The sequence below is a fragment of the Paramisgurnus dabryanus genome, chromosome 8 (genome assembly GCF_030506205.2).
Source record: "Paramisgurnus dabryanus chromosome 8, PD_genome_1.1, whole genome shotgun sequence".
Classification (NCBI taxonomy): domain Eukaryota; kingdom Metazoa; phylum Chordata; class Actinopteri; order Cypriniformes; family Cobitidae; genus Paramisgurnus; species Paramisgurnus dabryanus.
Genome location: NC_133344.1, coordinates 14,573,563 through 14,601,159, shown reverse-complemented (window position 1 = coordinate 14,601,159; position 27,597 = coordinate 14,573,563). Strand labels below are relative to the sequence as shown.

General features: G+C 42.9%; 1 protein-coding gene across 3 annotated transcripts in view; it reads right to left on the bottom strand.

Moving 5' to 3' along the window:
- The window catches only part of LOC135770805 (integrin alpha-M-like), a 164,361-nt gene that overhangs the window by 133,444 nt on the left and 3,320 nt on the right, over positions 1-27,597 (bottom strand). For all 3 annotated transcript variants that reach the window (XR_010542775.1, XR_010542774.1, XM_065280616.1), the window contains exons 2-17: positions 22,887-23,004; positions 22,268-22,356; positions 21,806-21,873; positions 14,125-14,239; positions 13,836-13,966; positions 13,583-13,725; positions 13,277-13,427; positions 5,501-5,636; positions 5,329-5,417; positions 4,647-4,770; positions 1,928-2,070; positions 1,672-1,818; positions 1,318-1,515; positions 922-1,052; positions 344-492; positions 96-262 (exon numbers count right to left, since the gene is read on the bottom strand). Coding sequence is in view for 1 of the 3 variants with exons in the window: in XM_065280616.1 (XP_065136688.1) it covers positions 96-262; positions 344-492; positions 922-1,052; positions 1,318-1,515; positions 1,672-1,818; positions 1,928-2,070; positions 4,647-4,770; positions 5,329-5,417; positions 5,501-5,636; positions 13,277-13,427; positions 13,583-13,725; positions 13,836-13,966; positions 14,125-14,239; positions 21,806-21,873; positions 22,268-22,356; positions 22,887-23,004 (2,099 nt within the window). In the remaining 2 variants the exon portion in view is untranslated. The remainder of the gene's footprint in view (positions 1-95; positions 263-343; positions 493-921; positions 1,053-1,317; positions 1,516-1,671; positions 1,819-1,927; positions 2,071-4,646; positions 4,771-5,328; positions 5,418-5,500; positions 5,637-13,276; positions 13,428-13,582; positions 13,726-13,835; positions 13,967-14,124; positions 14,240-21,805; positions 21,874-22,267; positions 22,357-22,886; positions 23,005-27,597) is intronic.

Sequence of the window (27,597 nt, the reverse complement as noted above, 5' to 3'; positions counted from 1 at the left end):
TATAAGGAGATATTTTTTGAGTTTTGCTCAATTTCAACTAAAAATAAAAAATGTTACAGATTGCAGCTTTAAATGCTGTGAAAGGAAATACGTACCGACATGAAGATTGAGAAGTTAAAACAGGAGGCATCAGAAACCAGCAGGGTGGAATTCTGAAGACTCCTGGATCTTGAATTCTGTAGCTTGAAGAATCCTCGATTCATTTCTCTTTCAACATCCAGATTAATATTCAGAGAGATTTTCAGATCCTTGTTCAGTGAACCTGAGAGACATGAGACGGTTAAGACGTATTCGCTATTCACATGATAAAATAAAAATGCTGTTCATTATGTTATGATGTTACCTGTGCTGCTGGTTCGCTCAAACACAGTGAAACATGAAGTGAGGGTGAACGCATGAAACACATCCACATCCGAACAGGTAAAGTCATTTAAGCTGATTTCACTGGGGCTGAAACTGAGTTGTGAAGATACAAACATCACAGGTCGAGCTCTGAGGACACAGGAAAATGTAAAAGAGTTTAAATCTATCAGGGATACAGATGACTCCACTGATGTCATTACAGTTTGTAACTCATTCGGTCTGCATAATTTCCCAAACCGATCATTCAGTTCTTAGCGCATCATCTGAAACTAAAGTTTGATTTTGAAGAGAATAAAATATGGTTTTCACATCTGAATTGTTTCATGAATTGTGTGTTAGTATGCATGAACCACTGTAATGCAGAAGTAAATATTGTTAATTTCTAAATAACATGATGTGAATGGCCAGTTTCCTATGAAAACTAAAAATTAGATAAAAGAAAATTTGTTGAAACTTGCTTATGCTAGCAGAGAGAGAAAGACAAAGTGATGTTGATCTCAGAGTGTTGAATTTATAATATAGATTATAGTGAGTGAATCTACAGATTGTTTGTCGTACTTCAACAGAACGATTCCTCCGCGTGCTCCAATCACAACATCTGTCAGATTATCATCATTCATGTCCATCTCACCCACCACAGAGACTCCAAACTGCTGCAGACCCGGCAGAACTGACCTCGCTGAGATCCGCTAAACATACAAACACAGAAACACACACAGACACACTGGTTGGATTTTATGTGACGATTCGAAAATCTCCTGTAAGATCTATGTTACACTGACTGCTGGATTGCTTTTTTCCTCAATTAAAAGATGTTGGGCCTCATTTATGAAAAGTGTGCGTATAATTGTTTCCAGACATTTATCAGCGAGCGGTGGCTACGATCAAATCTCATGTCAGGTTTCACCTTATAATGAAATGAAACTGAAGATGTCATGGCTCTTTGCCTCTCACCTGAGGACTATATTTCAGGTTTATGCCGTGCATCTTATCGCCGAGGTAGATGTACACGACTCCGGTCCCTTCATCTTCTAGCGGTGCGCCGACCGCCACATCTGACAGCCCGTCTCCATTCAGGTCCTTCAGTGATGCTAGAGAAGCAGCAAATCTGCCTGCATTTGACTCGCACATGTTCATCATCTTTAGAAACGACTACAAGGAGAGTATCAGCAGAATCTTCATTTATGATAAACAGTAGTTGTCAATTGTATTTTTATGAACGTTGCAATGGTCTCATTACGGATGATAATCAATTAACACCAGTGAAGCTGTTAATGATGCTAATATGAGGATCAAAGCGGTGAATACCTCCTCTGATAAAGTATAGATGTAAAGCCTCCCTTCTTTCCTCGGCTGAGAGCGGTAATATAACGGAGCCCCGACCAGAAGAAAATCTGATTCTCCATCAGAGTCGATGTCTAACAGGCTCAGAGACGCTCCAAAATACGACCCGATCTGAAGTCAAGAGCAAGCATATGCAACATCACATTTACTGAAGATAAATCAAAACAATACAAAATGCCAACATTTTAAAACCGTATCAAAGATCTTGTGTGTGTGTGACCTGAATTCCTATGATGTTCTTCTTTACAGTCCATGTGTTGTTATTTTGGTGAAAGAGCGTCACCATACCCTTGTGTTCAGCACGTGGAGCTCCAGAGACGAGCAGAGAGACGTTGCCTCTGCGTCCAATCACAGCAGAGTAACCTGAACGTAGAAACAAGCAGCAAAAAGGCACAAAATCACATATTTTGAATTCCTGCCTCCTTAGAAGAGAAGTCACCGCACATCTGCACGTCACTGTTTTACTCCTCCTACTCTTTCCTTAAAATAATAATAATAACATGTTTTATTTATATAGCGTCTTTCAAGAACCCGAGGACGCTTTACTTGAGGAGAAAAACCCTTGAGAGAGATACATATATATTTATATATATAAACACGATAGGGATATGAAACGGGTAGGCGGATTAAACTGGTTCAGCCAGTGGTCGATGGTCAGGCATCGGCTGGGAATCACTGTGAAGGACAGCCAGTAGATCAGTGGTGTGATGACAGGGCTCATGCCAGTTGCCAGTACCGGTTCTCAAGGGGATTGTTGTCATCCCTGCACCTGTTCTCAAGATGGCCGCCGCCAAGCCGGCAACTGTTCCCAAGATGGCTGTCTCAAGATCTGCACCAGTTTTTGAGTCTGCCGTGGTTAAACCTGCCCCTGCTTTCCAGATGGCCGCTGTCTTACAGTCACCTGTTCTCGAGAGGGCCATCATCACGCCTGCACCTGTTCTCAGGATGACACCGGAGGTATGTTCTTTGGACTCTGTGTTTCCTGTTTTAACCATGGTCCTGTGGTGTGTGTGGTCTACTGTCTGCTCTTCTGTTCAGCAAGATGTCTCTCAAGTCAATGAACCTGAGTCTCCTGCACTTCCCGTCACTACTGAAGGGTCCAAACCTGAGTCCTCTGCACTTCCAGTTACTGCTGAAAGGTTCAAATTTGAGTCCCCTGAGATTTCTGTCCCGGCCAAGTTGACTGAACCTACGTTTCCTGATTTTGCTGTCCTGACCATAAGGCCTGTTTACGAGTTCACTGAGCTCCCTGTAAAGGCCGAGATGGTTACTCCTGAGCATCATGTGTCCTGTAGGTCAGCCAACATGGTGGCTCCCAAGCTCCATAGATTCTCTACCCTTGCCAAGATGGCCGTGCACAACTCCCATGGGCTCTCTGCCCTTGCCAAAATGTCCGTTTCTGAGCCCACTAGACTCTCTGCCTGGCCAAAGATGGCCGACTCTGAGCTCTCTGAACTCTCTGCCTGGCCCAAGATGGCCGACCTTGAGCTCTCTGAACATTCTGCCTGGCCCAAGATGGCCGTTACTTTCCTCCTGGAACTTTTTGTCTGGTCCAAAGAGGCCATCCCAGAGGTCCCGGGGTTCTGTGGGACAATTAACATGGCCTTGAGGGCCTTTTTTATTTTATTTTCTCTGTTATTCAGGTTCCTGCTTCGACACTTGGTCAGGTGGAGCCAGGGATTGAACCACCAACCTTCCGATTTGTAGACAACCTACATGAACCACTGGACCACTGCCGCTCATTAGCTACTGATTAGCTCTTTACACCTGTTTGTATTCTGTAACCAGTCATCACTTGTATTTATACCCGGTTTGTTCAGAGTGTGTTCATGGAGTCCTTGTATTTGTCACCAACCTTCTGTCCAATAAACTAATGGGACGGTGCTGGTCTTTACTGGGGACAGGGCTTCCAAGACATTAGATGTAGCTTCATTATATGATGAGAGAATCTCACCAGGACAACAGAGATTAACAGAGAGAGGAAGGGAGGAAGCAGCAACAGCAGTAAGAAGATGTCAGCATTTATGTTTTTTTTTAGGTTTCGATACAATATTGAAGATTTGGGTTTAGATTTAGCAAGGGGGAGAAAGAAACTAAGATCAATGAGTTCATGGTCAGATATGCTGTCTCAGTGGCGGCAGTGGCTCAGTGGTTCATGTAGGTTGTCTACAAATCGGAAGGTTGGTGGTTCAATCCCCGGCTCCACCGGACCAAGTGTCGAGGTGTCCTTGAGCAAGACACCTAACCCCAGCTGCTCCCGACGAGCTGGATGGCGCCTTGCATGGCTGACGTCGCCGTCGGTGTATGAATGTGTGCGTGAATGGGTGAATGTGAGGCAATATTGTAAAGCGCTTTGGATGGCCACGGGTCTATGAAAGCGCTATATAAATGCAGTCCATTTACCATTTACCATTTACATATATGCTAACTATGAGACTCTGGACACACACATTATTAATTCCAACAGAGCAGATTACGTCAAGGGTATGAAAATGAAAATCAATGTGCTGTGTTAAATTGAAACATTGCAATATTGAGCACAAGCAATAGTAAACAACTCGGAGAGGTCAGAAAGAAAGTTTGCATGATTAGGCGGTCTGTAGATTAGTGAAATCAAAATTGGTGTGGGACCAGCAATTTTTCATTCATGTTAAATGCTGTTGTTGCATTTGTTTTTAAATGAATTAAATAAATAAAGAAATGCAATGAATTTTAAACAACAGATATTTAAAGCTAACTGGTTTAATTAACTGAGACCTGTTTCAGAGCACTTATTCACTGTTGCTTTTTTGTTGATTTGTTGCTTTCATTGATTCCTTCATTTGTAAGTCACTTTGGATTAAAGCATCTGCTAGACTAAATGTAAATGAACAACCAGAATCTCCAGAAACATTTCTCAGTAACACACAGCAAGACACATAAACATGATCTACACGCACCCATGTATGAGTCTTTATTGACAGCTGGATCTTTATTCTCGGTTTCTCTGAATCCAGAACCTCGGACTTCATACAGAACTCCACGCCAGTTATAAGATCCCACCGAACCCACAATCACAGGGTCCTGAAACAAACAGATGTTGAAAATAAATGCAAATTAACATCAAACACTAATGTGAAGAATAATATGCCAATCTGCAACATCAAATAACATGTTGGTATATTCAATCAATTTCAGTGTTGGATTAACTTGTTCTGTTTTCACCTAACTTAAACAAGTTTTGACTAATATTTCATGTCACAGGTTGGTCATGTGTGTGTAATGCCACTTTTATAATTGAGCAGCTTGACTTTTCTTGATTGTTTCTGTGTATGAAAATGAAATTGCTATATAACTTAGTCAACAGCAGTGGTCTCCAACATGGTGTCTGTGAGATGTTCTACTAATAGCCTCAATTTTAATATTTATTTATTACATATATTTTTATATTAGCTTGGCTTCTTATATGTATGTTAACATTTAAAAGAATGATAAAACATATCAACAATTAAAATAAAATCAACAAGTAAACAAAAAGGTTTTTAGTAGACTATATAAAATAAGTAGCCCTGCAGATGGTTTATCTCTTATGGTAGCCCTTGCTCACAAAAAGGTTGGAGAGCCCTGAACTCTCCAACTTACCGTAGTGTGATAGACAACACTGAATCCACTCTGAGATAATTCTGATTCAAAGTTCTGTTGGTCGTTGCTTTTGTTTGTTTCGTGTGAACCTAAAACCACAGTTAAACAAACCACATTTATTAAAAAAAACAAAGCTTTCTGCACACTTTTTTATTTTACAAAAACATTTTACCCTTAATATTGTAGATCTTTTTTTGCAGATCGTCAAGGAGTCCCAGGAGTCCATTGTAATTATCAATGTAGAAGGTGTTGTTGTCTTTGGGCTCTGAAGCCATCAATTTCAGACTTGCTGGGCTAACATCTCCGACCTGACAAAAAAATACTGCATTACATTTGCTTGGGCAACAATTCATCTTAACCTCGTAACCTTTTGTTTCAGGAAAGTAGCATCTAATTTATTGTTTATTAAACTTGCATGCTGATTTATTTGACTAGTGTCAGCTTCACTACTTTTTTTCATTATGTTCATTATGACTGTTCACTTCTGCTTAGGATAAATTACTGTGTTGCTTTACTCACTTTAAAGGAAGTCTCTCTGAATAAAAGCATCTGCTACATGTTTAAATGTAAAACCTCTAGCCAGTGGGCAGTAGAGTAACTGTGAGGCAGGATTTTGGGTCGCTGACCATTCCCTCATAATCAGACACCAAAACCTTTAAGAAACACACAGCTGATCGACTGCATATACTCTTAACTAACTTTGTTTAAAAGTGGCCAAGAACGCAAAACTGTATTTACCTCGTCATAGCCAAATTATTTGAGCTGTGTATATGGTAATGACATATCATGATTCTCAAACAGTAATGTTTCCTCATTCTTATGTAAATCTCTTGCATTCAAAAGTCCGGAAACAGGCCAATCTCAACATAACACCGACAGTGACATAACAGTCTAGATTTACGCCCCCAACAATTCTATATCCGCCCATGTTCTAGGCCAGCCTGACGTACACAGCAGAATCATTGGAAGTTTTGCAGGTATTGAAAAGAAACAAGCATGGGGGGAAATGGCAGAAGATGGATATAAATGTTATGTTCAGGCACAACCAAATACCGGAGCAGTCCAATCTAAAGCTGTACATTTACGCCATTTCACAGTGGATAGTTTTTTTAACCTGGTAAAATATAAAGCAGGCTTCGCTCAGGGTTTGATACTAAAAAAGCAGACAAAATGGCCATTACAACCCCTACCACAAACCATAAGTAGTGATTTTATTACTGTTGATTTCAGTTTTTCGTGACCGACGAATTGGGAACTCGCTTAGAGACCAATCTGCTTCGAGTACTACTAAAACCATGGTGCGGCTGTCAAGCGCTCGCAGGACGCTCTTTGCATCACTATGCTGAGTAGCCGGTTGAGGCTCCGGTGGAGACTGCAGAGTCGTGTTCTACGATTTCTGCCGAATCCATTGGACCTCCTTCTGGTCCCGTCACTTCTGTAGCATCAGAGGGGTGCCCACTTTTCCCTCCGAGGCGGAGTCATCCCGGAGATAACGGCCGTGCCCGCTCGAGCGGCGGGAGCGGTAGAGTTGGAGGGGTTAACCCCCCTCCGCCCGAACCGTCCCACCTGCATGATTGGTACTTCGGAGCTGCTCGGGCCTCTCGGTCCTCACCTCCTGTGCCTTTCTTTCCCGATGGCACGAAGAGCTGACACAAACATGATTTGCGGCCGTCTGCGGGGAGCAGGGGGTTGCGATGCAGCTGTGTCCGGCCACCGCTGCCTCCTGGAGGGACCACAAAACCCTTCCCTCCCGTGTTTGTAGACAGTCGTCCGGTTTAACGGGCGCTGCCCATCAGGCATGCAGAGAGGCGGCTTCAGCCCTGCACGCAATAACGTTGCTGCAGGTTCACCAAGCGAAGGCTTTAGAGATTTACGATGGGCGTGCGATGTCCACCACAGTGGTTCAAGATCGCCACATTTGGCTTAGTCTGGCTGACACGACTGGCGCAGACAAGAACAACTTCCTGAAGGCTCCTGTCTCACAGACTGGCCTCTTCGATGAGCCCGGGGAGTCGTTACAGCTCCGCTGCGCAGACTGAGGCGATCTCCTAGGTCGTGCCCCCGGCGGAAGAGAGCTGCCCCGGTCCACCAACCGCTCCTCACTCTGCCTCTCATCGTCGGCGTTCTGCGGCGGCCACCTCCATTCCCCTCCTCGGACCCCAACTCGGCAGCGCAGGGGAACCAGTCGTCAGCAGCTCGCCCCGCCCGCTTCCCGTGAAAATCGGGAGTTTAAGTGGCCAGAGACACGCGACCTGGAGTGGCAGGGGATCACTCTTCAGGAGACGGTGATCCGCTCCTTCCCCCGGTAGAGGGTCGGGTGGAAAATCCATGGTTTGCATGTGTTTCACCGGCTGTCCAGCCGGTACCCACTTAACCACACAATAGAGTGCATTCCTCTTCCCTCTCCAGGTCTCCAGAGGATCGAGAGAGCCGTGAGCGGACACACACCAGCTCACCCTACCTCTTCTCTATCGCCAGCGGGTGTTTTCCGGAGTCTGCGCTCTCCGCGCAGGAGATCAGACGACCATCATCCTCACCGGAGTCTGCGCTCTCCACTCAAGAGACCAGACGACCGTCACCCTTAGCGGGCTCAGGTCAGTGTCACACACACACATACTGTAGATGCTTATGCTGTCACAGCAGACGCACCGGCAGTCCCGCCTGTCTCGCTTTGCTGCCCCACCACAGGTACATCGGTAGTGCCGTTATTCCCCTCGTGCGGTCCCTGGGGGCTTGGCTTCAGTTCCCAGCCCGTCTCGTTGGGTTTTACGCACGATCCGCCTTCGTTACGAAATACAATTCAACCGGCACACACCCAAATTCTCGGGCATTCGTTTTACTACTGTGAAAAGCATCCGATGCACATGTACTGTGTGCAAAAGTCGATGTCCTGCTGGCGAAGGACGTATCGAGCCGGTCCCTCTTACCGAGATGATGATAGGGTTTTCCAGCCTTTATCTCATAGTACCCAAAATACGCGGCGGGTTACGACCGATTTGATTTACGCACCGGCTCTACAAATGTGATCCTTCAGGATGATAACGCAGAGGCACTTATTTCAATGTTCAGTTCGGTTTTCAGCCTTAGACCTGTAAGACCTGTACTTCAAGTGTCCATCTCCCCTCGCCTTAGATCGTTTCTTCGCTCTGCGTTCGTGGGGTGGGCATATTAATATAAAGTACAACCATTCAAGCTGTCTCTCTCTTCCCGTGTCTCCATGAAAGTGCTAGTCACGGCATTAAAACCTCAGAGAGAGAGCGTTGTTCGCATTCTGCTTATATTTACCTCGACTTATTATAGCTTGTTCTTGGCAGACGTGCACGAACACAGAGATTTAATGCTTCGGCATCTCGCTCGTTTAAGTCGTCAGGTCAACTGGGAAAAGAGCAACTTTGCCCCGTGCAGAGGATCCTTTTTCTCAGTATGGAAATAGACTTGATCAATTTATTGGCGTGTTTAACAAGAGCGCGCATTCAGTCAATTCTGACTTGCCTCGGTTTAGTTCGAGGGAAGTACGCGGTCCCTCTAAAACAATTTCAGAAGCTCCTGGGGTGTATGGCAGCAGCTGCGGCTGTGACACCGCTTGGGCTGCTCCATATGAGACCGGTTCGCTCAACACAGCAGCAGACGCGCTTCCCTGAGCTGCGCGCCCCGGCGAATGGCGACTCCACCCCCAGACGGTTCAGCTAATTTGGAAAAAGTTCGGTCGTGCGCAGATAGATCTGTTTGCGTCACCGGACGATACCCATTGTCGCCTATTTTATTCACTAACCGAGGGCAGCCTTGGCGTGGATGCGTTGGCACACAGCTGGTCGCGGGGTATGCGCAAATACGCATTTCCACCAGTGAGCTTAATCGCACAGACACTGTGCAAGGTCAGGCAGGATGAGTAGAGCCTTTTAATGGTCGCGCCTTACTGGACGACCAGGTATTGGTTTCCAGAATTAATGCTCCTCTCGACAGCCCCTCCCTGGCGGATTCCCCTGAGGAAGGATATTCTTTCTCAAGGAGAGGGCACATTATGGCACCCACGTCCTGACCTGTGGGATCTCCATGTATGGTCGTTAAGCGTGCAAGGTTTAGGTGATTTATCGCAAGCGGTATCTAACACCATCGACGCGGCACGAGCACCGTCCACAAGACGGGCTTACGCATTTAAATGGAACCTTTTTCGTCACTTGGTGCTCTTCGCAACGCGAGGACCCCCGAGAATGCCCCATTAACATTGTGCTTTTATATCTTCAACACCGGTTAGATGGTAGGCTGTCACCCTCCACCATTAAAGTTGATATCGCCGCTATTTCTGCTCATCACTCACTTATCAACAGCAGATCGGTTGGCCAGCATGATTTAGTTATTAGGTCTTTAAGAGGCGCTCGTAGGCTAAACCCCTCGCGCCCTCCCTCTATTCCTCCCTGGGACGTGTCCATGGTGCTGAAAGCCCTGCAGGGACCCCCGTTTGAACCTTTGCAGTCTGTGAGTCTGAAGTTTTTGTCAATGAAAACTCTGACCCTGCTAGCATTGGCCTCCGTGAAGAGAGTAGGGGATTTACATGCATTCTCTGTTGACGATTTGTGCCTTCAGTTTGGTCCTGCTGTCTCGAGCGTAACACTGAGACCCAGACCAGGCTACGTGCCCAAAGTTCCCACCACTCCCTTCAGAGATCAGGTGGTGAGCTTGCAAGCGCTGCCCCCGGAGGAGGCAGACCCAACCATGGCTTTGTTGTGCCCTGTACGCGCACTGCGACTTTATGTGGTTCGCATCTAAAAAGCCTCAGGAACTCAGACCAGCTCTTTGTTTGTTATGGTGGTCAGCAGAAACAAAAGCTGTCACAAAGCAGAGGATGTCTCATTAGATAGTTGATACTATCACCCTGGCTTATAATCTGCAGGGTATTCCTTGCTCCTTTAATTTGAGAGCGCACTCCACACAGAGTGTTGCCTCATCTTGGGCTGTCGCTCGTGGTTCCTTGCTAACAGACATCTGCAGAGCTGCTGGTTGGGCGACACCTAATACGTTCATAAGACTTTACAGTGTTCGTATCGAGCCTGTATCCTCTCGTGTTCTTTCCTCATCAGGGGGAGCACGGAGAGCAGACTTGCAGGTCGGCTTGCAGCCTCCGACTGATGCTCCATAGCAGTTTCAGTATGGAAGGCCTTCAGAACAAAAATGCGTAATGGTTCTGTCAGCCTTTCACTAGCTGTATCCTCGCGAACCTACGTGTTTGGCTCGGGCTCCACATTGTGTCCCACCGGGTTCCTTTGTGAGTATTTTTTCCGTGGGGTTAATCCTACCAACCCACGTTTCCCTTAGCAGAGCACTGCTTTGCTTACACAGCCACGGCTGTTCTTTATCTACTAAGATATTTTTCGTCCACCATTAACCCTTAATAGGGGCGGTGGCTTCGGCAGGGTTCCTATCCCTCTCATGTAGGGCACTTCCCAGTCGCTGGCACTTCTGTGGGGTTAAAGGAACATCTAGTGCCCGGCCTTCTGCCTTATCCTATTCTCCATTCCTTAAGTGGATTTGGAGGGCTTTTTTGCAGACACTGGAAGAGGTCAGCCCCTAGTGGCGTTTTGGTAGGGATTCCCAATTTGTCGGTCACGACGTGACGTCGTAGTGAACGACTGAAAGGGAACGTCTCGGTTACGGATGTAACCCTCGTTCCCTGAAGGAGGGAATGGAGACGTCACGTCCCGTCGACACAGGTGCTGCTCCCTGCTGTCGGCCGGTCACAATCTCCTGGCTTTCTCAGTGAAAAGAAGCTAATGTCCATATTTGCACCTACTGCTTATATACGCACCTGGCGGGGCGGCGCCAGCATTATGCAAATATCTCAATGCCAAGTTCATTGGCGTTTTGGTAGTACTCGAAGCAGATTGGTCTCTCTAAGCAAGTTCCCAATTCGTCGGTCCTTCAATGAACGAGGGTTACATCCGTAACCGAGACGTTTAACGATAATTTACCGTGTTGTTGAGATTGAACGCAAGATGCGCCTAAGGTAAAGTTAACCTAAGCTATTGCTAACTACCAAACTAAATGGCATAGATTGTATGACAACCTATTTACGCGGATGTTTATATTCATTACTGCCTGTGTTTTCATATAATTATATTAAATACTAACTTAACTGAAGTGCGCGTGTGTTTGTGTCACTCACCTTAAGCACAAATTCATTTTAAACTTGACATGTTTAAACTTGAAGTTTTCTCTGAGCAACACACTGACAGCAGTTTGCCTTCATCCAGAAACTTCTCACATAACGCGACAGCAGTGTATAAAATCATTACAGGCAATGTCATAGTATTATTATATAGAATTAGGGATGTCCCGATCCGATCACGTGATCGGAAATCGGCCCCGATCACGTGGTTTCAGACTCAATCGGAATCGGACGTTACCTTCCGATCAGGACTCGGATACATATGCAGGGTTTAAATTGGGCAAGCACACATACTGAAGGTCTCGCTCTGCTCCACGCCAGTGTACGCGCTGCGCTGGTGCATGTGAACTGACGCGAATAATAAACGAGTTTTCATTCAAAGGCTTCACACACTCGTGCATGCGGTGCACCCAAAACCGGGTTTTCACCGCTCATTTAAACGACGCATCGATCGTTTTTGTCACTATGTGCTCAGTTAATCTACACCAGTAACGTTACGCAGCTCCGTGTCTCACTCAGAACCTCAAGAATGCACATTCGCACCGGAGGATCACATTACACATTGTAGAGATGAGAGATAGAGAGAGAGGTAAGAAGGGTGCACACGTCGAAAAAACTTAATAGAAGTCTAGAAACAAAGTATTAAAGTATGTATAGCCCTGTCACTCATCTCATTATAATATGTTAACTAGAAAACTGGATACAACTTATTGTATTGTTTAATAAAATAATGTGTTTTGATTATACAAATCAATTATGACCTAACGTCATTGTTTAACTAACAGCTGACGAGCTTAGGGAATCTCTATGGCTAATTTATAAGACATAGCCTATTGCTGAATCAGTTTGTTGTTTTTTTGTTAATTGAGTCTTTTTGGGTAGTCTATCTTATGCCTAGAATTAGTCAAGGAGGTTGAGTCTTATAAATTCCTTTAAAAGTTTGATCAATTGTGCATAATGACATGTGCAACAAATGCATATAGGGTGTCAGACACATAGATGTGCATAATTTAAAGTTCAGGTTTTAAAGTTTGGGTCAACCTGTGGCACAGCTTTAAAGCTGAAACTTATAAAATCCTATCAGAGGTCCAAAATGTCATTGAAACACACCAGTGGCTTTGCTGTCATCAGGATTAAACATGTTACCCCTCGAACCCTCCCTCCTAACAGAGCATCCCCACAAAACGAACCCCAATTTAACCCTGAACATATATAGTATATATTCATTATTTTTTAACACATCTATAGTTATGCGCTGGCACAGAGTTAGACTCTTTTGATTCCACACAGAAACAGCAATGCGTGCGGCATGACATAAGGAACATCTTGGTTCTGTTTTTTCGCTATTCTTTTTTTATGTATTATAGAAGTATCGGATCGGGACTCGGTATCGGCAGATACTCAAAATCAAATGACTCCGACTCGAGGGCAAAAAAACCTGATCGGGACATCCCTATATAGAATGATTAAATACATCCATACATTTCACTTAAAAAGCCACATACCTTATATTTAGATATCAAAGAACAATGTAACATCTTATTTCAATCCATTCTTGGTCACCTTTAACACTGTTAACAATTTAATAATTAAAACGTTTGCATCTATACTTGGAAACATAGCTTTGTATGGTGTTTTTATTGTTAGCTCTTTTCACAAGATGTGTAATCAGTGCTTTCTTGTTTGGATTAAAGGATTAACTCGCACCGATGGGTCATGCACATTAAGACCAGGATTGTGTATAATGAGAACAAAGCTTGACTTGTGCAATATAAAGAAACTCACCCCAATCATGTACCGGACTATATTTTGCTCATCACATGACCCGATGACATTATCATAATCAACATCATGTGGCTGTCCATCAGTTATTATCACCAGGGCTTTTGTAGCATTGGGGTTCACTCCAGACGACACGTTATTAAACAGTTTGTCTCTGGCGGTGAATCAAAACATCACAATTATTCATATTTGCAAACATGTAGCTCTCTGTAGATTTTAATTCATACTGTCATTGACATTCATATGAATGCCTTTTTATTTTTATAACATCAGCTTGCCATCACAGTTGTGATAAAAGCTTTCACTCACAATGTGTATTTTATTGCACCGTGCGTGTTTGTGATTTCATGCATGTGCGGATCTTTCATGAGTTTCTCTTTAGCAAGGTTGTTCTGATAGTCGTTGAAGTCAAACACAGTTCGGAAAGATTTGGAAAATTGGACAGCGGCAAACTATGGCATACAGAAAGACACAACCCCAAGTACTTTAATAATCTTATTACAAAATAAATAAATAAAACTGACCCAAAAAGAATATTTTCACATATTGTAGATACTTTTACCTTTATGGAGGAGTTTGATAGTTTTGTCATAATATTTACGATGAAATCTTTGTTTGAATTAAAATTATCTGTTGACAAACTTTCAGATCCATCAATTAGAAACACCAGATTGACTTCTTGCTTTGTGCATTCTGTAGAAAGATGCAAAATACAGACAATCATATCTTACACTTTACAACTTTTGTATCAAAAAACAAATAAAACTTAAGAAAAAATTACAAAACGTAATAAATTAAAATAAATCAATAGTTCATAAGGGTTTACAGGATGGATCATTTATGGATCAAACCTTGAAAACCTGTGGTGAAGTTGGAGTCCGGCTGTAACCTGCTGTTGTACTGGTAGCAGATACCATTAAGATACGAGTTTCCATTACATTCATGTCCAAGAAATGGACTGCAACTCTAGAGACAAAATATTTCAAACAGAAGAAACTTTATTCATCACATTACAAATCATCAATTAATGAGAATTGCATCTATAGTGAAGTGTCAGAGATTGGTCTGACAGAAGGCTTTATCATTGCTTTAATAATAGCAAATAATACCTGTGAGAACTGTAATACTGAAATTGCACCTAGGTTTACAATACTGTATATCATTAACCAAAAAACATTTTTAATTGTGATCATTCTTTTAATACAACAAATCTGAGATAATTAATATTTAGTCGAAAAAAATTATAATAAAAAATATTTTACAAAAATTCAAAGACTAAAAAAATCAGCTCATTCCTGATTTGCTTACAGTTTTTTTTTGTTTTGTTTCTAACAAGCACTGTTCAAAAATGTAAACCTCTTCATATGCAAGTTTAAAGTTAAACTGAGATTTAAAACAGAGTTTAAAGTAATGCAGCAACAGGATTAAAGATAATCTAGGTTTACTGTAAAAAGTTTGGAATTTTTAATTACAGTTTTTTTACGATTGCTTACACACAAAATCTTTTCATGCCACACGATTTTTGAAACCTCTCACTCAAAGTGCAAAACTAAATGCCACATATTTTAAACCATAAGCTATTTCTCAGCTTTGACTCAGTTTTCAATTCCATAAAACATTTTTTTTTCAAAACACTCCACACAAATCTCTACCTAAAACACAAAGATCTATCAGGAAGTGACTTGCTTTCCCTTTCCAAACACAACCAAAAATGGGACACAGACACACTCCTCACATTTGCAAACACTAATTGCTTAACTGATCACTAACCAATCACTGCTTTACTTTACAGTGGTATCGATAGGCCTATAAATAGGTCAAAGGTCAGATTACCTGTTTTGGCAATCTGCACCACTCCCCGCCAATTCCTGGACCGGGGCTCACACATAATTTACTGTATTCTACTGTAAAGAATATATAGACCAGACGCGTATAGTCAGACGCGTGTGTGTTTTGGCAATCTGCACCACTCCCCGCCAATTCCTGGACCGGGGCTCACACATAATTTACTGTATTCTACTGTAAAGAATATATAGACCAGACGCGTATAGTCAGACGCGTGTGTGTTTTGGCAATCTGCACCACTCCCCGCCAATTCCTGGACCGGGGCCCACACACAATTGCAAAGCCATGACACCTCATTATCATGCATTGTTGATTGTTAGCGTTTTTTCCTTTTGCTAAGAGGTCAAATTTGTCATTTTTACTGTTGATCACCATTAACCCTTTAGTTGGCCTATGCAAAAAACAGAGCTTAATATCTGGCTTGTACATTGAGTAATATGGAGTATAACAGCACATTAGTGTGTGTGTGTGCGTGTGCGTGCGTGCGTGCGTGTGTGTGTGTGTGTTTTGGCAATCTGCACCACTCCCCGCCAATTCCTGGACCGGGGCCCACACACAATTGCAAAGCCATGACACCTTATTATCATGCATTGTTGATTGTTGGCGGTTTTTCCTTTTGCTAAGAGGTCAAGTTTGTCATTTTTACTGTTGATCACCATTAACCCTTTAGTAGGCCTATGCAAAAAACAGAGCTTAATATCTGGCTTGTACAATGAGTTATATGGAGTATAACAGCACATAAGTGTGTGTGTGTGTGTGTGTGTGTGTGTGTGTGCGTGCGTGCGTGTGTGTGTGCGTGCGTGCGTGTGTTTTGGCAATCTGCACCACTCCCCGCCAATTCCTGGACCGGGGTCCACACACAATTTACTGTATTCTACTGTAAAGAATATACTTTTGGTTTACATGTTTATAGTTTTGTTGTATGCTAATGTATACAACAGCAATGTTTGGAGTAATTAATATTTTCTGTTTCTAAATTTTATATTTACACCTCTCAGCAGATTACTTTCACTGTAAAATGCCAATTGGTAGGCTATTTTATTTAGAATTTATTATTATGAACATCAGCTTTGGGTCACATCAGCATACAGCTGCCCCCCCCCCAGACACATATATAATGGCTGCTACTGTACGTCCCTGGTGTGTTGTGAATGAAATGTTTGTTTTCTGAATAAAAATAGTTGTCAGTTATGTTGGTCTGAGTGAGTTTTGGATGTGAGATTAACTTTTTGCCCAACATTCATGCTGAATATGCAGGTAATGCATGTGGTTTCGGTATTGAACAATGCTTGTTAGCAACAACAAAAAAAAAAAAAACTGTAATGTTCAAACCGACTTTCATGAAGTGTTTAGTTCCCTTTCAATACGGTTCACTTCGCATTGCGTCAGTTAGCTGACGCTATGGGGGAAACTCCTGTTTACTCCGTGACTGAAGCCTATTGGTTAACGTCTGTACAAAGTACAGACCAATGACGTTTGAACCCGCGCGCGGGAGGAACGCGTCCTTATATAAGCGCGGTTCAATCGTCAGGAGCTCATTATTTTCTCCTTCAGCGCGAACCTCTCGCTGCTCCGAAGAAAAAGAAGAAGCCTTACCTCGCCGTTGACAAAAGCCCTGCAGCGGAGTCCAGGCCTAGCGTCTTCCCCTGCCGTTTTCCGGCTGAGAACCGAAGATAGCAGAGTCCAGGTCTAGCGTCTTCCCCTGCCGCTTTCCGGCCGAGAACCGAAGATAGCCTTCGCTTGCCGTGGTACGAGCCCTGTGCAGCGGACACACGCCTGACGAGGTCTCCCCTGCGGCCGCTCGGTAAGATCAATATCTTTAATATAAAGCTTTACGCTAAAAGAGCAGGCGCTGTTGTAATAGCGTCCAGCACAGCGGCTCGGTGAGCCTCTCTGCTATGAATTTCCTCCGAGCGCGTTACCGGTCTGGCACCTCCCACGCCGGGACCGCGCTTATGCTTTGGTTGTCTTATCCATGTTTCGTGCTCCCCCTGCTGTTCCTCTCTCGCCGGGATGAACACACGGCGAGCCATGAGACTAGATGGATGCATAGACAAGCACACACGGACTAACCCCCCCCTGTGTTCTGTCACACCGCAACCGTTGATGCTTACAGAGTCCCTTCGCTCCTCTCACATTAAGTGGCGAGATCTCTGGCACATATATTAATCCCCCGAGTGCATCGGGTGATACCGTCACGACGCATGGCTGTTCTGTCTGTGTTGCTGCTCCCCTCTGCCGTTCCTCTCTTGTTGAGATGAACAAGCGGGGAACCGTAGACCTGGATAGATGCATACGACAAGCAAACACGGGCGGTCTGCCCCTGTCTCTGTCATAGCACAGCCACTCGTGCTCCACGCTCGCGGAGTCCCTCGCTCCTTTCCCCACAGTGGTGAGGTCTCTTAACGGCTTAGCTAGCACGCGGTATTACGGCTCGCTGCCTCTAAATGCAGCTGTCCAGTGTTCAACGATTACAGAGCTTCATGCCCCTCCCCTCATGGAGCGGCGCGATCTCATTCGTCTGCTCGATAGGGCCGATTCGCCGCTATTGGAGCACCAAGAACACTCATTATAAGAGAGCTTCATGCCCCTCCCCTCCTGGAGCGGCACGATCTCATTCGTCTGCTCGATAAGGCGGACACGCCTCTATTGGAGCGCTAAAACACTTATTATAGAGCTTTACTGGCCTGAGCCGATCTCACTTCAGATAGCTCATTCTTCGTCTGCCTGGTAATTTCTCTCTGGTTTAGACGGAATCAGAGGCAGAACGAATTTGTTTATAATATGCTGAGGCCCGAATACTTCCCTTTATTCAGTCCCGTCCTATATCAGTGCGCTGAATATTGGTACATTCTTATATATATACCCGGTTTTTCTGCCCTTTTAATAAACGGCAAAACCGCGGGCCTCACGGCAGACTTCCTCTCTGCGATGGGTTCAGTCTGACATTAAACCACCTAGACATACTACCCTGCTCCGTGAGCCGTTCGGTCACCGTCACTACTGAGGCTTGTGCACCTGAACGGCTGAGCTCTGGTCTCCGCAGCACAGCTGCATCAACAGAGAACGAAACTGTCTGGGAAAAAAGGGGTTATGTCGCGCCTCGGCTGGACTGCCCTGAAATGTTTTCTGTGTGCTGTTTATCCAAACATACTGTGTAATACTGTCGGCTATGCGACCTCACTATAGTGGCGAACGGTATTTAATTCCTCTAAAAAGAGTAATTTCCGTGCTTACTATACTGTGTATTGACACCTACGGTTGTACAGTGTCTCTAAACACTTTATCGCCTTACTGACAAGCATTCAGTAATACGCACACACGGCCCGCTGTCCATAATTCTATCGACGCTAGCCGAAAAAACCCCGGTTTGGCCATATACTGTGTATTGACACCCCACGACTGTACGGTGTCTCTAACACCTTTCTGCCAAATTCGCTCGCAGCCCACCTCAGTTTCTCCGCTACGATGCTGATGGCGCAAACGAGCACGGTCTTACGGCTGTTATTCTCTCTTCCTAGAGGAAGGACAGCCTCAGACTTTCGCATGGCTCCAAGCGTTTGAATCGCGCCCTCTCCGGACGGCCACTCAAAGGCTTACAGCCAAGCGGTTTATGACGTTTTTCGGCCATATAGCTGATTTATATTAGCGGATCCGAAGACGCTCACACCTCCGCTCCAATACTCGGAGATATTAAGGGTAATATCAACCTCAAGTGAGCTTGCTACCCGCCACAATAAGTTTCAAAGCTTAAAGCGCGCGCACAGTCAGACGCGCGCGGCATCTCGTTTAAGACGGGCACACGTACCCCTCTAACGAGCCTCAGAAAGCTGAATATCGTGGCATTCTGTTCATAAGTCCACTTCAGTTTGACTAAGCAAAGGTCCCGCCCCGAGCTGACGGCCGGGAAGCTTGCTTAAGTTACACACGGCTGCATGAAGTGCTGTCATTACGAGCTAGCCCAGCATTTGCTGTGGGTTGAACACGCTTTACGACGGCAATCAGCCTTCGGCGCGTGGAACGCCGTTTGTCTCATATAAATCACCTTGTACTGTGAATACGGTACATTAAGAGGATGATTTAGCACTGCAGCACTCTCGACCGTGTTATTGTGATAATGCGGTCGGGCAATCTACGGTGGTTTCATTATTTACCGAACCAGACTGAGATCTCGCCCCCTGAACAAGCTGACGAGTCATCTCCTTTATAAACTCATTGCATCGCTTTATAAGCTATGTTCAATCAGAGTGATACGCATCTCATGCTTAAACTACCAATATTAACCCATTACGATGGGCGTGCGGAGATGGCATCCGTGGGACACGACCTACATTACGTGCCTTATGACACATTGACACAAGCTGCTAGGACCCCTTTCACGAGGCGTCCTTATGCAAAGTCTGATCCATTCTGTCTAGTGACATTTGAAAGTCAAAAACCCCCACGAATCGCCGGTGGAACACTTTTCTCCTCACTACAGAGGCACGGCGGCTCTCTCCCCTACCTATATCTATGTGGCCGTGATAACAGCGAACCACGCTTTTACGACCGACCATTCATTTAATTCACAAGCCTGTCATCTCTCAGATGCGGACGGCGGCGGTAACAGCGAACCATGCTTTTACGGCTGGCCATTCACTTTATTCATAAGCCTGTCATTTCTCAGATGCGGACGGTGCCCGAGGCACAGCGCTCTGGAACTGTCCAAGGTCCTGTATGACACATACGTCTGACGTACATCAGACGATCAGCTGTTCATCTGCGTCACAGATCACTAGAGCACCTGTCAATACAGGCTATTTATGGATCGTTGACGTTATCACCTCCCGTGACAATTATGCTCACTTGTCTTAGAGCATGGGCATGGTCTTAGAGGTTTCTCATTTGACAATTGTGACACGGCCGGCTGGTCCCCGCCGTCCACGTTGTCAGTTTACAGCTTCGGCATCCCTGCTTCGCGCACTACTGAGGTTTGTTGCATTAAAGGTGCGCCCATAAGCTCACCTGTATGCACGATATGGTTTTTAATTATATGCGTCCACCGTGCGCTTAGAGAAGCTCACATGTACACGCTATAACATTTTGGTATACAATAAGATGCGCTTGGGAAAGCTCATCTGTATACACAGCTGTGTTATGCTTTGTGACACATACATTGTTGTTCATCTGTGTACGTTCACGGTGCGTTGGGTGCCCACCGTTACGTTCATCAATCATATCTGTACACATTCACGGCGCGTTCTGTGCACTGATTTATCTATACGCATTCACGGTGCACTGAAGAGTTCACCCGTGTGCGCACAATTTATTATCAGAACACATGACGGCGCGCTCGAGAATCTTGCCGGCCTGTGCATTATAACACTCTGATTCATCTATATGCATTCACGATGTATTCAAGTGTTCACCTGTGCCCGTGCAATTTATAGTCAATACACATTTACGGCGCGCTTGGAAAGCTCACCGATCTGTGCACTATAATACTACCTATATGCATCCCGATGCGCTCGAGGGTGCACCTGGGTTCACACTATTGTGGTATCTGTATAATCCCACGCTACGAACCGTTCTGCCGCATATTATAGTCAGATCGACCGTTCGTGAGCTTCGCAGATCACTCACTACGTATGTCTGTTGCTAACAGTGGTTATTTAGATGGATCGTTGAAACCATCGCACTGGCTCACGCCCCTCTATGAGCTATGTCCTATATAGAGCCCACTCTGTGCGAGTTTGGCTTCTTCATGAACTTGGTCTACAGGGGTATCTATATCTATATTTGATATCTGCTACGCGGCCGGCTGGTCTTCGCCGTCTACGTTGTCAGATTGTACAGCTTAGATGTCCCTGCCCTACGAGCGCAGGTTCTTCGGCTCAATCGTGCACGCTCATGCGTTTTATGTGTACACCACGGTGCGCTCAGCGAGCTCACCAACGTGACTCTGAATTTACTTATCTCGCACAGCCGCGGCGCGCTCGGTACCTCGCCGTCTTGTGCTATGTTATGTGCCCCCGGTGCGTTTAAAACCCCACCGTGTGCGCGTCAACAATTTATATGGTGCTTACACATTTGCTTTTAAAGCTGTGAATATGCCGGGTATAGGGCCACACGCAGTGTCTCTCCGGTAAGGCACTTCAGTACGTTGTGTATGCACGGCGTGATGGGATTACGTTCCCCCATAGCGTCAGCTAACTGACGCAATGCGAAGTGAACCGTATTGAAAGGGAACGCTTAGGTTACTCACGTAACCCCGGTTCCCTGAAATAACGGGAACGAAGCATTGCGTCTCTTGCCGTGCTACAAACGTCTACGCAGCGAGTGTTATTCGGCTGCGCGCTTCAGTCGAATATAATGAGCTCCTGACGATTGAACCGCGCTTATATAAGGACGCGTTCCTCCCGCGCGCGGGTTCAAACGTCATTGGTCTGTACTTTGTACAGACGTTAACCAATAGGCTTCAGTCACGGAGTAAACAGGAGTTTCCCCCATAGCGTCAGCTAACTGACGCAATGCTTCGTTCCCGTTATTTCAGGGAACCGGGGTTACGTGAGTAACCTAAGCGTTTTTCTCCCACAGTACATTATAATATTTTATTCTTTGAATATTCTTTTACATAAAAGCTGAAGAGATGAGTGTGACAAAGCAGAAAACCGATAGCAGTAAATCAGATTGAGATGCTGAACTTACAGTGATGCTTGTGGTACCAGAAGACGACACATCAGTTGACAAATCCAACGGTCTGTTACTCTCTGAACCTGTCAACACATCACCAACCACATCAGTGTGTCTCTGTGTGTGTACCTGGTAATTATCACGTTGTGGGGACATTTGTCCGCAATACCAGTAGGACATTTTGAGGTCCCCATGAGGAAACAAGCTTATAAATAAAACAAAATGATGTTTCTTAAAAATGTGAAGTAGCAGAAAGTTTTCTGTGATGGTTGGGGTTAGGGTTTGTGTCAGGGGAAGGGAATAGAATATACAGTTTGTACAGTATAAAAACAATGGAATGTCCCCACAAAACATGGAAACAGAATGTGTGTGCATGCGTGTGTGTGTGTGTGTGTGTGTGTGTGTGTGTGTGTGTGTGTGTGTGTGTGTGTGTGTGTGTGTGTGTGTGTGTGTGTGTGTGTGTGTGTGTGTGTGTACCTGGCTGCAGTGGTGTACAGTTCCTTAGATTTGTGAGACATGTGTAAATTCTCTTTGTTGAATCATTTAAAGGAGCTCCAACGATGATCCTGTAAAACAGAATCAATTACAGTAAACAGAGAAACGTTTTAAGAACTTTCCTTGAAAGTTCCCAAAGCACGGAATAACGTTATGTCAACACAAAAAGTGTCCAGTTGTTTTAAAACATTTCTTCATTTGGAGAAGTCAACACACATTAACCCTTATGGGTTGTTGATGCCATTTTTGGCCTTTTAAGTTTTAGTCTTAATTTGGCCACTTTCACTGCTTTTCAGCAAATTGAATGATTTTTGGTGACAAATCTTATATGGACACATATTTTAAGAAAATGCTTTGAAATTTCTTACAAAATTTCCATGCTTTTAACTCTTTAATTGTCAAGTTCATAAGTGTTGTCACTGATTTGATGTGATTGTGGACTGGATTTTTTTACCTTTTTCACAGGTTAGGGATAGAATATAACAGTTTGTACAGTATAAAATGCATTGCGTCTATGGAAAGTCCCCATAAACCATGTATGCCTGACCGTGTGTGTGTGTGTGTGTGTGTGTGTGTGTGTGTGTGTGCTTGTTTTACTCACTCTTTCCCATTTTCAGATTGGTACTGATGAACGCTGTAGCCAAAGAAGTCTTCTTGTTTGCCATAAAATGTCAGTGAATGTTCTGTGTCCATGTTAAATGCATATGAACATCTGAACGCTAGAGAGAGAGATAGAGAGACTTTTAAACACACTTTTAACACCACAAAAGATAAAGGTTATTACAATTCAGAACTTCACATATCACATAAACAAGGGAGAAAGAAGAAAAAAAACCTTGAACATAATAATCTAAAATAAATATTCCAAATTTCCATCACAGTCAACATCACAAATACATTGATTTATAACACATTTATATTTAGTAGTTTCAAATTCATTTAAAAGTTTGTAAAAGGTGTGTTAATTTTTTGACGCGATCTTACTAATCCACTGAGGACTCATTCCTGGACATTTTTTCTTTCCGTGATAACCAAATGGCCACTTTGGCTTCTCTGAATAAAAAGTTCAACAATACATGAGACTCCTTTTTACTTTTTTTTGTATTTAGGCCCATTTACAAAACACATGGGTGAAAAATCTACTCCCAGGTCTTGGCACCATTCATGTATTATTTGAAACAAACAACAGTTGTAATCTAGCACAATTTAAGTGAAAAATAGTTTCTTGTATACCACAGAAAGGACATCCCTAGCTATTATACCGTGCCTTAACCTACAATGAAGATCTGCAGTTAATTTTTTCAATGGGAGGTTTGTACAAAGTTCTCCAGCTGCCCCTGGGGGAAGCAATAAGTCCAAACACCTCTTACTATTTAGACTCCTTAACATTTGTGAGTATAAAGATGCAGTATCTTGACACACAATATGTACAGTGATTTTTTTCCTGTGTTGCTTAACACAGTTAACATAGTCTTGTCCAAGAAAAGTCCAGAAAGCCTTACAGAATTCGGCAGACAATCCATCTATTCCAGGTGTACGACCTACAGAAAGTCCCATAACAGCAGCCGTGAAGGTAAGTTCAGTCTCTAAAATATTTTTGTGCTTTCAGGTTAAAACTGGAAGGTCATAAAGCAGTTCATTCCTACAATGATTATCTGATTTTTCAGAGGTGTATAAACCCGAATAAATATCCACAGCAATTTTATGCATCTCTGTTTGATCAGAGCTTTCCTGTCCATTGCAGTCTTTCAAACAGTACATCAAATTTTCTTGACTTTTTTATGTTCAAGGTAAAAAAAGAGGTAGGAGCATCCATTTCTCTTAAAGTTAATCTCTTACAGCTACTTTCAGTCTTTTAAAAGTTAGTCTTTTCAGTCCACAGATTTTTAAGGTCATTTGCAATCATGTTTTGCTCCACACCAAAAATTTATTTTTCAAACATCCAGTGACTTTTTTATACAAAGCAAAGAATGTGATAAATATTGTTGACAGAATTTCCTTATTTCTACTTTTCTCATTTCCAACCACTGAATGCAATTTTCATAGCAATTCTTCTCACTCTTCCAATACTTCTAAAAAATTTTAAATTCTCCCAAAAATATTTATCTTCTAATAACTTAGTTTTAAAATGCAAAAAAGAAAGACTTTTATGCATTCTTATTAAAAAAAGTACATTCCATAGTGAGAAATTTATGATCAAACATTGAAATAGAGAAAGAAAAAAAGTGCAGAAAAAAGGTTTATCAATTTATCAATTGATGATTTATCAATCATCATGATTGTTATGCTTTTCTTTTGTCTTTCCCCTCGTCATTCGTTCTTCTCCTGTTAGTTTTCCTTGTCTAATAACAGTCATGTGCTTTTTTAACTGCTGTGAAAGCTCATCAAAGGTACTTGTTTTCCTTGCCCATACAACAGAGGCAACAAACTTTTCAAGATCTGGGAAAAAAATCACTGACCTCTTGCTTTGCCTTTTGTTTCATCTAAAAAAAAGAATTTATCTCCTCAAGCTGTTGGCTAAACGTCTGATGTTTTTCGTACACTTTTCTGGAAACCCTGTGAGAATGTCAAAGTTGTTTTGATTGGTTGAAATAAACCGGATTCCAGGAGACGCGAGTGTCGCGATTAGTTTCGATCCCTGGAAAACAAAGCTCTGACGTTCCATTGAGGAAGAGAATCAGTCGTGTTCACGTGGATAATAATGACCAGTTATCATGATCAGCTAAACATTGGATTCTAAAAAATATGCAAAGTTCGCGGCATAGACTATCTAAAAGACGTCCAAGAGTTTTGCTAGAGGCAGTTATTGGAGTCAAAAAGTTTGGTTCTCCTGAATTGCTTGTAGGTGTTACAAGTGAAGAGATATGCTTCAAACAGACATTTAACGGTAAGCGTCTCATTGGTGTGGCTGTTGATGAAGTGCACAACTAACTATGGTGAGTAATGTTGTTTATTTAGATGCTATTCGTTTGCGGCTGGTTATTTCAATAACTGACTTGTTGCAACCCGACTCATTATTGTGGGGAGTCCGAAACGTGACGCTAGATGAAACAAACTGTGATTGGTTGTTTGACATGTTGGTCAAATAGCTCGTGGGCGGGCTTTGTCCAGAAAAAGCAGCGAAAAACACCAGACCTTCAGTATTGCTGTCAAGATCATTAATCTCCTGACTACTCTCTTCGCCATATCACTTTGGTTTAAACATGGTAGACTATGATGTATATAAAATAAAATATGCCTGGTTATTGTTTTAACACATGTAACCTTTATAAATGTCTGCCTATATACATTTTAAATATTGTTAAAGACAAGTAAATGGTCAGAAATAAAAAAAATAAGAGTACAGAAAAACTAAATAAAGTAATCAGATAATACTGCATAGTCTTTACTGTGTATATTGGAATAATTCTTATTAAAAGTTACAAAATTTATTTAGTCAAGGCAAGGAAATTATGATTTTCTTTGTCTGTGGTTTGATTAACATTAAAAACAGCATCAGGTTTATACTCTAAAAAATGGGTGTACTGTCACTTTAAATGCATGGATCCAAAACATTGTTACACACGCATTTTTTTCTTAACTGCTTGTATTCATTTAATGTGTAAAAGACTTTTACTACTATAATCACAGCATTTTGAGATGATTTAGTTTTAAAATGGCCGCTCAAGTGCAAGAAAACAAACTCAGTTGGCATTTGCGCGCTGCCTGTCAGTTAACAAGCTGTCTGAAACCTTGAGATGTGGATCGTGCTCGCACTTGAGGTGCGCGCAAATAACACGTGAGTAAAGAGAGATCTGTTTCGTGTCTTGTTGTGCTTAAATATTTAAATTGGCAAAACGGGCCAGTGACTGTTGCACGTCTGTTAACACACATTAATGTTAACACGTTTGTAATAAAGCAATAAACCCCAAGAAGCAGTGGGTTACCAGTGCATTTTATAACAGCTAAGGGGCGTTGTTAAAACCCCCTTAGCTGTTATAAAATGCACTGGTAACCCAACGCTTCGAGGGTATTATTGCGTTTATAAAACGGTTACTTCATATGCATAACGTTAGCGGGATTTTATAAAATAAAACACAAATAAGTTCTAATTATATTAGTACAAATATTACTCTTCCGCCAAACAAAGTAGTTCCTCAGAATCAAGTATGACTTAAACAGAGCGCAGTTCCCAACCAACACAGACGCAGCAAAGACACAATGAAAATATGATTTAAGACTGTGGTGTTTATTTTATAAATCACCATTCATCTAATTTATACATTAACATTGATATTGTGCAACTGTTGAAGTGATGATCAAATATGCTTGGAAGCATGCTTAATTCTTTCCCCATCAGCGGTTTTTTTTTTTTTAAGTTGCCACCCAGTTTTAGTTTAATGCCTTACAGAAAAATTATCTTCTTTAAATAAACATAAAATATCAAATGAAAGAACAGACCATCCGCTTTCAAACAAAAACAAACAAAAAAATTTTCATCCTACCTTCATTTGTTCTCTTATCACCTCTCAAATTTTTTAGCTAAAAGCGGAGATAATTCCATTTTTGTGAAGAACTTTTGTAAGAGATTAGATTCAGAGCCTAATGAAAACACGCTGTTTTCATTGTTGAGTAAATGCGTCAGTGTTTAAGTTGGGTAAGATCGCCACCCAGTGGATAATAGCGGACGTATGAACTTGAGTTATAAACTCCTCAGACAGCGTTTTCTCTTTATCGACGAGATGACTCAACAATATTTATTTACATTTATCTGGATATCGCCATTAATTGTGCAATTGTAGACAAAGTAAAAATATGATTAACTCTTTCACCGCCAGCGTTTTTTTTTTAAAGTTGCCAGCCAGCGCCAGCGTTTTTCATGATTTTCACCAAAGTTTAATGCCTTCCAGAAAATGTTCTTCTTTAAATATATAAACGTACAATATATCAAATGAAAGAACAGACCCTCTGCTTTCAAAAAAAAAAAAAAAAACTTTCATCCTACCTTCAGTGGTTCTTTTGTAATCAGCTTTTGAATATGGGTAGGTTTCTGCAAAAACACCACATTTTGAGCAAGAAGCAGAGATAATTCCATTTTTGTGACGGACTTTTCATAGAGATCCCATTCAGAGCGATCTTTAAAACAGACACGGCCATGCAGCCGCTTGCCATAGGGCAATACTTCCGGGTTTAAAAAGTTGTGGAAGGGCGCCACCTGGTGGATAATAGCGGTATTGCGGAAAGACGGAAAATCTCGTCATTGGCGGGGAAGCGTTTTCTCTTAATTGACGAGATATCTTGTCAATGGCGGTGAAAGAGTTAAAGACTGTGGT